Source organism: Haliotis cracherodii, unplaced genomic scaffold (assembly GCF_022045235.1).
Source record: "Haliotis cracherodii isolate W230 unplaced genomic scaffold, xgHalCrac1.p SCAF_5, whole genome shotgun sequence".
Classification (NCBI taxonomy): domain Eukaryota; kingdom Metazoa; phylum Mollusca; class Gastropoda; order Lepetellida; family Haliotidae; genus Haliotis; species Haliotis cracherodii.
This window is the reverse complement of record NW_027266308.1, coordinates 39,933,673-39,949,117: the sequence shown is the minus strand read 5'-3', so window position 1 is coordinate 39,949,117 and position 15,445 is coordinate 39,933,673. Positions and strand designations below refer to the sequence as shown.

The 15,445-nt window shown below is 40.6% G+C and overlaps 1 protein-coding gene across 5 annotated transcripts in view; it reads right to left on the bottom strand.

Moving 5' to 3' along the window:
• Positions 1-3,075: 3,075 nt before the first annotated feature.
• LOC139442627 (uncharacterized) overlaps positions 3,076-15,445 on the bottom strand; it is a 76,901-nt gene continuing 64,531 nt past the window's right edge. For all 5 annotated transcript variants that reach the window (XM_071223482.1, XM_071223486.1, XM_071223485.1 and 2 more), the window contains exons 3-4: positions 8,113-8,239; positions 3,076-5,192 (exon numbers count right to left, since the gene is read on the bottom strand). In XM_071223482.1, the coding sequence (XP_071079583.1) occupies positions 4,548-5,192; positions 8,113-8,239 (772 nt within the window). In that variant the 3' untranslated portion in view covers positions 3,076-4,547. The remainder of the gene's footprint in view (positions 5,193-8,112; positions 8,240-15,445) is intronic.

Below are 15,445 nucleotides of genomic sequence, written 5' to 3'. Positions count from 1 at the left end.
TCCATATGCATTGTTTTTGTGTTTTTTAAAATATTTACACTTATTTTGTGCAAATTCATAAAACTGTCAAAATATTAAAACCTTGCTTTGTGCAAACTCATACAGCCAATTCATGCCCATGTTACCTCACTACCCCACAATGATGGCGACCACGCTCATGCTACTTGGCTGTGGTGTTAGTGACGATAACCTTCTTACGGGATTGCATGTCATCTTTATTGAGTAATTGAGACAATTATAAACGCTCCGAGCCTTCACTCAGACCATGTATTCTGAAAATGGCAAGATGTGAAGGCTGTCATGAAACGAGACGCCCTGACTGTCAAAGATTAGTCATGTCTCTGAAGTTTAACGCTTTAAGATCAATATTAGATTTAACAGCAAGGAGCTCGTTACGTAATGAAAGGTTCTGTCATCTTTGTCAGTGTCCGAAACGGAAGACAAGGACGTTTGGAAACATGCGGTCACACATCTTAACCGTGGACATGTTCGCTGGGGCATTCTTCACGACGTCTCTCTTCAAGACGACGTTCAGTTGGTGACAACGTTTCTGTGTAATGAGCAGCCCCTAATCTAGTGTGAATTTATCACAATTCTAATAGCTCCTGATCCCATGGGGACTTCTAATCTACCCTCGTCTGACGGGAGATGCGCTATTAGAAATTGAATTCATTATACACATGTAATTTATGACTGCCACTCATTAGTATTGCTTAGGACGAATTATTGTGTACATTACGGCAATACCTCTAGGGGTCGACATGACCATGCTAAAAGGGGTCATTGTGACCCGGGCCTTGATTATCATCTAAAATTATAGTCGTAATGCCTTATCTGAATGTGGTCAATGAAATGACTGAACAAATTAAGACGTATTCGATCAGAGATTTATTATACCAGTGATATCAGCAGTGACTATGTGTCAAATGAACCGTTAATACAATCAGAGTTGATTCGGTTATGATGCTATTCATGTCCGTGTTAAGACAAATTTGTACAAAATGTTATCAATTCGGGTTTTGAAGTTATTGACGCTCTATATAGGTACACATTATTTTGTGTTTGCGTATTGCCTGCAAAAGAGCACTTTCTTGTGTTTCTTAGGAAACATCTCCACTGTTTCTTGAATTTCCCGTCGATATGGAATCCAGGTATGATAGGTCGCTAGTGTCACATGCAAGTCGTAGAAGGAGAACTAAAATGAGAATCGGCAGGTCAAATAGTGTGGCTAGTTGCCTGTCATCGTAGTCTGACTGCGTTGATCATTGCTCGTAATGACAACCTCAGGTTTGTCTGGGTTACTCGGTGTTATTTGCAGACAGTCGTGATAAAGCTATAATATATGTACAACACGCACGGGTTCGCTCGCTCCCTATCCCTCACTCACTCACCCAACATTCACTCACCAAAAGCTGTGTACGTTGAATCGCTGATGACTCACTATTGGCAACAGAAAAACCCAGACAATTAGAGGTTTATTCATTATGGCTCGTAAAGTCTGCGTGTTCGTGAAGCGCGACGGGGCCCCAAAATCTACGGATGATGATGAAACCATATCGCCATGCCTACTCAGCAAGAAATCAAACCATTGTAGCCATGCACTGGCTGGTATTACTTGCATACCGTTTAGATTGCCGATGTAGACTTCACGCTGACTATAGAACGGCACAGGTTTACAACAGTTTTCATGTAAATTTTGTCCCTTTAAATCAGTGATGTAAGTTCAGCCAATGATAAACTGACGAACAAATGCTCGGCGGTGATCCTTAACTGTCAGTGTGTGCTCATGGATGGTCCAGGACACTTTCTGCGGCCTCTTTGTAACAACATATTTCTGTTGATACAGAGCTGAAATCGAAACAGATGAATACAGTCCTTCAATGTCCGTAGTTTGGTAATGAGGATACGTCTAAATACCTTAAAGATGAAGATGATGCTTCTTACTTATCTTGGGCGGCCGGGTAGCCTAGTGGTTAAAGCGTTCGCTCGTCACGCCGAAGAACCGGGTTCGAATCCCGACATGGGTACAATGTGTGAAGCCCATTTCTGGAATATTGCTAAAAGCGGCGTAAAACCAAACTCACTCACTCACTCTTACTTATCTTTGTTTCTTCTTTATCCACAAACTAAGTGCTATGCTAGCTATATGAGGGCGGCCTGTAGATAATCGAGTCAGGACCAGACAAACCAGTAACTGATATTATGAGCAATGTCTCATGTCGTCGAGGTACAAGGATACGCAATCAATCAAGTCACCGAGCCTGACCAACCGATCCGTTTAGTCGAGTATTACAAGCATAGATTACTGGAGACCAGTAGTCACCCGGCATCCCCAGGGGTGTCTGTATGTGTGAGAAGGACCTCTTCTCTTGTTGAACCTTGAGACTAATTTTGGTCCTCGGAACGGACCATTCCTTTGACATGTCATGCGAAGTAAATGAAACGCTTCTCTGTCCATAAAGTATAGCAATCAGGCCTAAAATGATCTTCCTTCAGTGGCCTCAAACGAGGATGTAACGTGTTCAAATATCTATTACGATAACAGATGAAATTCGTCAAAAAATAGATTTTTGTCGGTAAATGGATTTGGCGTTATCAAGCTTTCAAACTAAACGTAATCATCCCATCCAATATGTGTGATTGCAAATTCTAGCTCTCAAATGAATCGATCCCTTGGTTACAGTTTCCGTTTCTGAAATGGCGAAAAACAAAATACAAATAATTCAAGCTTCCTGCGAAGCCGTTACGCGTGTAGTGCTTGATTGTCATTATAGCTGATGTCCTTCTCCTCAACCGGACAGAGTAATATCATGCCACCCACTGGAGATTTGACATCACGCCTTGATCATTTGAACGAAAAAAATTGAGGCTGAAATCACAGCTCATATTCAAAAAGGCGGCATGACATTTGAGAAGTTACAATGACATCCCTGTCATGCCTGGTGTGTCTCTTTCCGAATTTTTTTAATAAAAAAAAACACATTTATAAGAATTTTGACACTGAAGTGAACCGTCCATGGAATTCGACAAACAAAGGGAACTGCTGTTATATATCCGAGATATGTTTATTCTCTATGTCCCCTCAACAAACATTGATTGTCATGACAATGTGTTGTTATGTACAGTGATATTTACATCATGTTTATACATCCACACAGTTTGGGCTCACAAACATTACAACAAAGAAACCCATCTGCACCAATATCCTTGCACTTACAACATGATTCATGAACGTATGAAACATACAAAACAATGTTTCAGTGGAACGAGAAGTACATTTTGAATTCTTCAAAACGAGTAACATAATCATACCACCGTTGTATATGGCAATATCCAATATTTCTAACAAAGATACATAGATGCTTAAGCTTTTAATCAGGAAAACTAAATTTGTACACGATTGATACTACTAAATGGAGATAAGAATTGGGAATGGGGGGCTCAGCGGCAAATGTAAACATATGTACAAGTATTGGTCAGCAGAGACAGCTTTTTAACGATAGCCTCCCCCAAATAGCACGGTTTGATATGGCTGCAGCGTCACATGCATAGTTTAAATGTAGGATTAAACCCAAATCCCCAATCCTAATAACCATTTGTACGTTTCAGTTCTTCATTCAAAATATACTTCATCGCTCCTTGAACTATTCAACATCCTCGATCTTCTAATCGATAACAGAACAGACTTGCGAGTTTTCTGTAAAAACGTTAACAGGGTCAGATTTCGAGTTGGATCATCTGCAGGTGGTACTCAATATTTACTAATATTTAAACGTATCGAACAAATCTTACGAAACAATATTAGTTCAAGTTGTTCTCATATTGGGCAAAACAGTTACTAGAATATATAATAAATATATCTAAACTTTGTTATCATGGTCCGATTCTTGACCAGATCTTGTCATTAATAATTGTCCGAGCAGAACTGTGTTTTGTAACATACAGAAATATTAAGATTCGCTAGCACTTCTTTTTAAAAAGCAACATCAACTGAGGCAACATATTTTAAAACATCACCAATTTCTCCCTTCTCCTGTACAATTCGTGTTGTTTACGCAGGAATTTGAAGTTATACAAGTAGAAAAAAAGCACAGTTTTCCGGAGATTATTGCAGTACTTGACAATACTGAACACCACCGTGTGGGTCGTTGAACACAAAAGTTGAATAAACCGAGATAGGAACGTTCACATTCTACCATCGGAGACATGTATTCATGAATATTGTTCAAGATGAACGTAATCATTCCAAACACAAACATGTCCCGAAGGTTCCAGGCAAGAGTTGCTTGATAGTCAGTATAATACTGTGGATATTCTGGAATACACCTGTTATTCAACAGTGCAATACAAAAGCACGTGCGTGCACCACTGACTGAAGGTATTGCATGTAGTACGTGCAGACATGACTCACACACTCGCACGTGCGCGCACAGAAAGACAATGGTGTACAATAAATTGTTTGGGATGATATCAGGGCACACATACACATACAAGTACCCTGTCACCTTAACCGTCCTGCACTCATCAGCCAAACCATTGTTCAAAAGTTATCTGTAAGTGAGTTCCGGGGGACAGAAATAGTGTGGATGCAAGGCAGGAATCTGTCTCCTCTGAGACCCTTCTCTGTAGCTGTGTCTGCTGTCGTGGGAGGAGGTACCAGATCCTGGACGCCGTCGAGATCGCTGCCCTCCTCGAGCCTCCCTTCTCGACATACTGGAATCATCTATATCAAAGCTTTCCTGAGGGCTACCGTATGGAATGTCTCTCTCATGACGACTATCATGGCGTCCATCGTGTCGATGGAAGTGCCGGATCGGCAGGGTTGTCTGTGTGCCTCGGTCACTGTATATCCCATCGGAGCTGTACCCTTGCGAATTGTAGCCGTGCTCCTGACATTCGCAGTAAGCGGAAACGTCTCTAGAATGTCTGGACAGACGGTCATCACGGATAGAGTCCGAGTCTTCTATGTACTCGTATATAGGAGACTTATCACTGTTGCTCTGGCTGGCAGTGGACGGTGTGTAATCTCCTTCCAGTTTGCGATAGTTTGTGAAGGTGTTGCTGACGGGAAGGCCCATCTCTGGGCGCACCTGCCCGTACGGACGTTCCCCTAGAGGTAAGGGAGGGTACGGCTGTTGAAACTGGTCCCCATTCAAAACTCGGGTCTCCATTCTACTCCCACGGAGTGTTGTCTGAAAAAGAACATACGGATACCTTTAAAAAAACAATCAATAAGATGGCTTTGACATATATTTGTGATTCATATGCCCTACTTCATAATGGTAAAAGGTTTCTCCAACTTTGCAGGTTTCTCAACCACGAGATTGAACAAGCCGAAATAACCATAGCGACGTTCGTTATTCATCATTTTCGTTTAGAAAATTGACGATATTAATCAATCAATATGACAAAAATGGGATGCAAACATTACTCTATTATGCCTTGAGATTCTCATTTTGGAACATGCTCCAGTAACCAAATTTACGAATCTTTCCCCGCAGTAATTAGGTCCGAGTTTATAACCTTAGGATATTATAGTTATGAGGCAATATGAAACAGCCTTTCAAATGTTCATCCCAATAAACCTGTATGAAACCGTGATTTACAAATCCAAATCCCCCGCTGACTGTAAATGTCAATAAACGTTACGAGATGACAGTTGTGTGTTTACATTGCTTCAATCAATCAAACTAGCATTGAACGTTTAATGGGAGATGCGGACAAGTATCTAATCTGTTTACATTTCCTTCTTGAAGACATTGTACGGTTATTTTATTATGTGATTGCAAGGCTGGGGGAAAGATTATGACTGTCTTCAAGTAACAAAGAAAAGCTGTGAAGGAAATGATTCATTCAAGAATTTGCTTAATTAATTGATGGATGGACAATGAGACCCACGATGAATCATTTAGCTGTGGGTTATCTGTCAATGGTAGCTTTGTCCCTTATCATAATTAACCATTTAAACGTCAAACTCATTTGTATTGAACATGTATGGTTTTGGTTAGCGCAAATGAAGATTTGTTTATAGGGCATGTTATGTGAATGACGATGATGTGAGATTCTACATTGGGTGCGAGGAATCCAATGAAAATTTAATCATTTGACATTCGGAGCTATCAAGTCGATAGAAATAATCGTTTATGCTCAATAGAGAATTTCTGGGCTTAGCCTTTTCTGGAAAAATAGCCAGTTAGGTCTCAATGGACCAGGGGACAAATTTTGTAACATAAATCAAACTTGGCCAACATATACACCATGACCAACATGACTATCTTTATAGCACCGTTTTAACGGTATAAATATTTATACATATCAAATACCAGCAACCTACAAAATCAATAGAGGTTGAAACGACAGCCAACTGTCAATAATACGTCACTATTACTGACATGTTCACATTTATTGCAAAAGAAGATCATCTCTCCATATAACATAGGGTGGTGTCCCCCGCCGTGATATTGCTGGAATAGTGCTAAATGCGGCGTAAAAACATACTCAATCACCCATATAGCATATGAGTTCATATATTAGTGGCCTTTAACTCCTGTTATGCGGACACTGGTTGTACGGACTCTATTAGTACGAAACACCGGCTATCAGACGGGTAGTTGTTTATAACATCTGTATATCATACAGGGGATATTACAAAGTACCCGCGATTCGTAAATACAGACACCTTTTTAATTCGGTCGATTTCACCAAGATTTATACCGTCCGGATGAAACGTGATGTCAATTTTGGGCCAGTCCAGGTTTTTTTAAAACCGTACAATTGTACAATATGTGAAGCCCATTTCTGGTGACCCCTGACATATTTCGTGAAGACTGGTAAAGTGTCTTTAACCTTATTTCTTTACTAATTACATAACCTTATACAATATGCACATCGCATAGAAATTAAATATCATTGATATGTCGTACCGTAAGAGTCGTAATGGCAAGTTGCTAATGCAAGAGCGCCAATGCACTTGGTATTTCAGTTCATAAGGGGTTAACAATGTCTTCTGTCTGATTAGCACCGAGGATCAAGTAATTAATAGGATTGATCTCTTTTTCTCTTTGGAACAGACAACTCCTAAAACGTACTGTTTAAAAGAGGGGCGTGAAATGCAAATCAGTAATCGAGTTTAGCGTACGACCTTGACAAATAACTAAAGCCATGTAGGGATAGTTATAATTCGATGAAATATCTCTACTCGGAGTCTTGCGTGTGTGGTTCAACGCCGCTAAGAACTGTATTTCAGTTATTTCACGGCGTGTCAGATCAGTGAGGGAAAAAAACAAGAGCACCAAGTTTTAAGACTGTGGGATACCCACAATACGGGTATGGTGCTGATAAACCAAAGATCATAATCAGGGCGATTCTGTGGTTCGTAGCCACGATCAGCGGATCCTGACATGATAAAGGGATGAAACTCTACAACGCCTTTGGCCACTGGGAAATGCGTGCCACTCGCCATCCACCATCCACCACGGGTAAGACAGAAACTCACTACGTCAAAGTTACGATAGAGCAAACATGCCAACTTGGGCTGAAAGTGTACCAGTTTGTATCTCGTGTGATAGTGTAATGTTGTAAAAAATTTCCTCTTTCGATTTGTTTTGCTTCCTTTATCGTTTAACCGGTAGCACGCCAGTTGTATTAGATTTTGAACATCCCTCAAGGTTTAACAGTTGTAATTCTATTTTATATAAAGCATATGTGTGCTGATTCACGGAGATGTCCCATGAATAAATACCAGCCCATCTTACAATTTATTCTGTGCATTGACAGTTATTTTAGAGCTAACGATAACAAATAGCACAATTATTCTAGGTTATGTGCATTCTTAGTCAGTGACGAAGACCATGCACTTTGACGAGTGTTAATATCGTTGTTTACTGAAGAGTAAATTAGATTTTCAATATGACTGCAGAATATTTAATGTAAATTTCACGTTTTGTCGACATACGACAGCTCTTTGGCCATTCTCCATCAACGTTAATTCCCTACACGCCGACAGATTACGTCACGGAAAATGGCTGGCACGAAATTTATTTGTGACAGATATAACGTCTATAGCAACTAAAGGAGTCATTCAGACAATGCGCTTCTGAGCAATTAGCTCACCTCTACTTGTCGCGGCACAACGGGTGCCGAGGCGTAGTGACAACTCGTGTAATATCGGCTATCTCCGGGATTTAGCGCCGTCTGGTGGCTTGGACTTGAAGGAGATCGAGGTTTCTCTTTTTGTTTTCTGAAATAAACAAAACATGTTTGAGAATCATACCCATAACATTGCAACATCTGATAAATTCTTTTCTGGGTGACCAAAATCTCAAACAGTCATGGAACTATGGCCTTTTGTTATATACATATATGGCGTTTTGTTATATACATATATGGTTTAAGGAATCCAAAGGCTGGCAGATCTAAGGTAATACGTGAGCTCACCACGTCACAATGGTATTCCCACTTTGCACACGGCACCAGTGTTACAACAACCGCTACAACGTCTTGATCGAACGTACAGCAAAACAACGCCTCACTGGTTTAAAACAGTTCAATAATTAAAGCCTTGATCTATGGCTACCTTGAAGTACTTAATTTGGAGCGTGATGATAATGCCTAACGTCATAACGTAACATTATCGATGTAAACGCTATAATTTTCTTCCTCTTTCGCGTGTAGTTGTTAAGATTTCCTTTTGACAGTGGACCTTTCTGACAAGCGTGTCATGTTTCCGAAGGAATTCGAATTCAAATCACCGTTACTTCAAACTGAACGTACTCTGTTTTATTTCTGTTTGATTTGCATTTTAAAAAAGCGCTTGTAACGTCCATCCCATGTACTCATTTTGAAATTAAAACCAATGAAAACTTGAACACGAAGCCACCGCATGGCTAATTCTTTCACCACTCGACATCACTTCAAAAGGGTTTCAACGAATGTCAGAACATGACAGTATCTCATAAAGCTTAACCCCAGCATTACTGCAACATCCCTCCAAGATGCCAGCAACTGATGTAGTCTACCGTTGGACTTGAGTTCTTACCAACGAGGTAGGAGTGTAGGTGGGAACAGTTATTCCTCGTTAGAGGGCCGAACAGGTGATCATTAGGTCGCTAACGACGGTTTTTATCACACCAAGGATTCCGTGCAGTGAATTATCGCTAATTTAGACAGAGGGTGTACCAAATTCAGCTCATAAAGACGACGAACCCTTAGAGTGAAACGGACGACAATTCATCATGCACATCTTGCATCCAGGAAGTGTATTGTAAGATGCATTTTAGGGGTTGAACCAGATGTGACTGCATCTGTTTTCGTGTAAGCCAGATTCGTTTGTCAGATGCTTAACGCCACACATGGCACTATTCCAGCTATATGGCGGCTGTCTGTAAGTAATCGAGTCTGGGCCAAACTAGTGATTGATATTATGAGACACGTTCCACGCCGTCGGCGTATGATGAGCACTCCTGACCTGACCACTCGCAGCATTCAGTCGCCCCTCACGACCAGCACAGGTTGCTTGGGAAATATTTTGACCCTGAATCTCCACTTGGTGAGTCAGAAGAGCGTCACAATAGTCTATCCAGTGCCATATGTTCATTTGGAAACGGGTGTAATATGAGTGAAACCAATATATTGAAGGGAAAGTAAAATCATCATAGCAACTATGCTGATGTTTATAGTTTAGAGAATATTTAATCACAAATGCTTGACCTAAATACAATTTGAAAATTGGAAATAGCGTATATAGGACGATAAACTGAACGTTAGATAGTCGCCTAAACGAAAATTTTCCTCCAATCGGGGGAATACCCTACCTGGTGGATAAAACGGGTTCCCGCTGTGGCGCGCTGCGCAATTTTAACGATTCAGATCATCGGGCCGACGCCCAGTCTGCCTGTTTCTGCCTTGGATTGTTTTATACATGTCTTTGTCTGTCTGCTCATCCATTTGATCACTGTGTCAACAACATATGTCACCTTAGTAACAACACTGAAGATGCTTTCAGTAGTGTACTCAGGGGATTAATCCCTGGCGGGCATTTATGGTGTCGAGAGCCGAGGGCAGCTGATGTTTTATTACCCAAACAGGAAGTTAGGAATTAAACGCTAGTTTCCGATTGTTAATTGTTATTTTAATCATACACAATGTCCAGATCAAAGGTCGTTTCACACATTGATCAATGTATGCAATTGTCGTTATTTTTGTAATAGCAGTATAGAAATAGCAGCCGCAGTATATGTATAACGGCTGAGAATCACAAGATGGACAAACGCAGCCAATGAAAACAGTTGTCATCGCTGCGCCGGTCGCTTTAGACGACGCCCTAAAATAGTTTTTTCAAATAAAAAACGATGACTGAGCGTGTGATTTCAGCACTTTCACTTAGACATTTGTATACATTCAACACATACATGTATTATGGTTATCATTTTCTCTCTCTCGGAATTTGGCTAAATGCTTCTAGGAAAATTTATATTGGTATCCAAAGCGTTTTGAACTAAATGGGTATATGGTGTTAGGTACAAAGTGAGAGTTGACGGAACAGATAGCAATATCAAGAATATAGATACAGAGGGCGCCGGAAAGAATAGGGTTGTATTTTACCCCACTGGGAATCGTACTCGCGCCTTCGGAATCACGATGGTTTTGATCAGTGAGCTAAGTAAGAAAGGTAACGCGATGACAGGGTAAGGGTTAGATGGCTTTGGAAACATCTTACAAACACAGGGGGTATAGGACATTGAAGTTTTATTTATGATCGTGCATCTAATGAAACATTAACGTTTCTTCTGTTACTGACACACATACATTCAATCTCTTTAAAATGAGATACAAGTTCTCGCTACCGCTGAGGACATCCCATTACAGGTCACGTCAGAAAGACCTTTCACAAACTATGACCGACAGGAAGCCGATATCAGAAAGCAGCTTTCTTGAGCTTGATTTTGAGCGGTACCAGTTTCAAACTGGCGATTTCCATTACAGCCTATGCTTTTCAAATCGGTCATACAGTCGGTAACAGTTGTTTTCTGTTAATCTTTAGAGGTTTCATGGATAGAAAACATATTCCGCTAACAGTAACATAACAATCTGAATATTTCATTTTTATTTTTTTTATTACGTGTTTGTGTCGTTATCTATCGTGTAGTTGTTCGATTTTCGATCATGAACGTCGATACTACTTAATTTCGTTTATCCGACATACTCGTTAATCCGACATAACCATATGCAACTATGTCAGATTAACGGGACTTGACTGTATATATACCGTTCGCATGCATTACCATCACAGATATTCCTCAGTGACCGATGTGATGTTAAATTTTAACTCACTCATTACTCAACACCCATTAAGATGAGGCACATGTTGTAGGCAGAAACAGACCTTTTGACAGTTTTCCGTGGTATAGATGTATCTTATAACAAGGAAGCTTCCAGGGAAATATTAACATAAGCGAATGTGTCACTTTTATATAGCGGAATTTCCAAGCCCATAAGCAGATTTCGGCGGCTTGGGAATTCCTAATGCTCCATTAACACGACAGTTTGTATGCAGAGCCGCGGTGACATCAAATTTAGGATTCACTTGTGTCTAATAAAATACGAAAGAGGCCACACAAGAGCTGAGAAGAAAGATTAAAACGAATGGAGATCGAATTAAAATATCTCTCCTGCAGATTTTCCAAAATGATGTAATGTATTATTATGGTCCTTTCGGCAAGACATGGATTATATTTATTAGTCTTAAGAGGCAAAATTATGACCAGGACAGGGTGTGAATTTCCAAAAGCATTAAGAATTTAATGAGTTCTTGTTACCAGCTTAGAAGTATTTTGCATTTTACTCGGCTTAACAACAAAGGGACGATTCACTTCAAATGCAAGAGGGTGATCTGGAGTGCACATTTAATGGTTTATATTGCGTTGACAATTCTTCTCTAAGAGAAGCAAAGTCGTTGTATTGAAGCTCACGTTAAACCTCTGGTGAAACTGAAACTTCTTCAAGAGGAAGCAGTGGAAATGTATCCTGCGTGGAGAACCTCATCGCATATAGAGCACGGATACTCCAAATTTAGGAGGCATGGTTGGCGAATAAAAACCTAACAAGCGCTATACAGGAACTGCAAACGTTGAGATTTATTGCAAAAAGCGAGGCCGCTCTTTTCCGCTACGATGTCCTCCAAGCTGGGGCATGACAGATTTATTGCAAGAACGTCCAACGCAACACTTAGCTATTTTCTCACAGTGAACCCGAGCGGAAATATTACGCCAAGAGGCAACGTCTCTTAGTTCTAACATGGATGTCATTACTGCATAGACCATGTATATTGCACAGCGGTTGTCGCAGTGTCACTAACCGAGCAGAAGCTGAATGGGCTATAGCGTTGTCGACAGCAGGCACCAGTGAAAGATACATGATTCTGATGGACAAATTTCAATGGAGTTTAATTTGGGTAGTGACATATACATGAGTTAATGGCAAATAACGTGCATAAAAGCATCCGAGGGTAATTATTCTATTACCAGACCGTGTGTATAGCGGGAACGTTTGTGATGTGTCAGGAATGGCTTAGATGCTTTGCTTGTCCATTATTGGCTTCGATATACAGCGGGCGAGAGGAAAACGTTGATGAAAGAACTGATATATCCACATGGGGTTACATGAAACTAATAAAAATACTTCAAAGACTTGCATTAATGGTCAAACTTTATTGGCAGTGTTATCACAAATTGTCTGTATTGAACCATAACAGTACATGGTTAATGTACAGATGGCTAAGCCCAGAAGCTGTTTGTTCTGTATGTCATACATACGAGACGTCCTGTCTTGGATTGGGGCTTTTATGTAATTATGTTTCAAATATAGAACGACTAAACAAACGAATAGAGTTTAATGAGAACACAAATACAGAGTTGTGGCACTTAGCCATGATTATGATAATTGGTTTGATAATGACCCCGATTATAATCCTTGGCGTGTCACCATAATGTCCATGCACGCTTCACCAAAGTGGAGTGAGTGAGTGAGTTGGGTTTAACGCCGCCTTTAACAATATTCCAGTTATATCACGGCGTGTCAGCTTAATGTGGGAGGAAAGCCCGAAGTGATGCAGGTCTCAGACGTTTACCACTTCGGTGAAACCAACGAGCACGGGTATGGTGCTGACAAACCTAGAAACATAATCGGGGTGAACCGGGATTCGAACCCACAATCATAGGTTTCTGGCGTGTCCAAGGGACGCAACTCTGCACAGCGAATCGCGGCGCCTTAGACGACTGGGCCACCCGTGCCCCCTCACCAAAGTGGAAAACATGTACATTAATCTGCTTTCCTCACAAACTAAGCGGACGCTCCGAAATACTGTTCAAACCGACGTTACACGCTACACACTCACAGTCTGTCATAGTCATAGTCATTCCTCGTTCTTTATTTTTTATCACGATTACAATGTATACGTTACATTGCATCAGTGAGTGAGTGAGTTGGACTTAACACTGCTCTGAACAGTATTCCAGTTTTATCACGGCGTGTCAGCTAAACATGGGCGGAAAGCCCGAAGTGAGTTCTTAGACGTTTACCACTTTGGTGAAACCTACGAGCATGGGTATGGTGCTGACAAACCTAGAAACATAATAGGGCCGTAGTAAACTAACCGATTTGGGTAGCGGGTAACTCGGAGATGACCAGAAGCCAATTTTCTGTACAACGACTACATTAACTCTTCAACTGACTGATCCATCGGAGAAAGCGTAAAAAATCCACTTAAAGACTGCCAGAAAGTCTACGTAGCACGATGAAGTCATCTATGGTGAGGAGTAAGAACAAAGACTAACGAGCGTGTCGGGAGAGGTCTACAAATCATTGCCACTATTTTTGTTAACGTACTGCCAACGCTTTTAAGTCTATCGATGAACAAAACCCAAGCTATTCATCACTTGCAGTAGACAGACTTAGTTACTGATTTATCAAAGCCTGCCCTCGACGCAGCGTGTCCTCTGGTACATCTGCCCAGCACCATCCATGTTTTCCCTACTCCCAAATAGGCTTCCCCCTGACAGGGAAACTCAGGATTAAGTAGTGTATCGTACATTTCCCCTCCCGTGGCAACTACTTGATCAATTGTAATGTTTTGCCATGGTCTATAGGGGTTTACACTCGTTATAAATGGAACAGGGAGAGTTATCACGTGTATTGATTTCAACAAGCACAATGGCACTATTCTCGGATAAATTTAAGTGAACTTTGATTAATAGAATGTACTTAACACCTTTCATCAGGACTTAACTGCTTCCTGGTGTAAAACATAAATATGTGCACATCGATGTAATTTCTTGTTAGATGATAATAGTAACGATGTTCCTGGATATAAACTATGTCGTTGCCATGAGGCCTTAAATAATGTATTGTTTTTCAAGACCTGCCTATTTCAAATCCGAATTAAGAATACATATAACTCCTGATGGAGCAAACAAAACTGTATGACTGGGCACAACTATTTCCTGACAGAAATATTTCGGAATTTTCTGAGCGGTAATATGAATTCCCTTGATACTGTGTGCAATTATTGCAATCCCATAGAATCCATTCAGATTGGTATGCTGGTTTGGAATACTTTTACTTGTTTGCCCGCCTTGTGCCACTTACTATCACGTTATCAATGTTGATACTTGTCAATTTCCATAAATGCCAGCAGAATCAATACCGATTTGTGTATTTCGCGTTGCGACGTCTCCACGGAGATTCGAAAAACGTAACGCAACATAAACTTGCAATGAGGTACAGTACAGAGCAAATGTAAGCGACATTTCCACAACGTTAATGGACTGTATGCAGAGTGTGGATAATGAATCAACCGGAGTCTCCGTGGGGAGTCGGATGACAACTGGTGATAGCAATCTGAAATACCGTGCAGGGCAGTGTGACATATGATCAGTCATTATCTGTTGATGTTGAGATATGATCATACATATTTGACTTGGGTCGTTGTGAACATGAAGGGACTGTCACAATAATGATAACGGATAGGGAGCTTATGTAACTCGACACTTTGTTAGTCATGTGGCTGTTGTGATGAAGTTTGAAGGGATATCTAAAGTTGTGTGCATTCTAGTTCCTTTTCATGATGATTCTAAAATGATACAGACAATATCCATGTATATCACTGGAGTGGTATTCAGCATCTGGCATCAAACTTCACAAATAGCCTCAATTCCATCTTGAAATGATCATCTAAGGAGTAGAATTCGGAGTTATACTCTTCATCAGTATCAGAAACAAGTATAACAAAGCTGGTTTAATTATTGACCTTAATCAATTACTGGGGGTGCTGTGTTTGTTTGTTTGTTTGTTTGTTTGTTTGTTGTTTAACGCCGCAGCCTGCAATATACCAGCTACATGACGGCGGTCTGTTAACAATCGAGTCTGATCCAGACAATCTACTGATTGA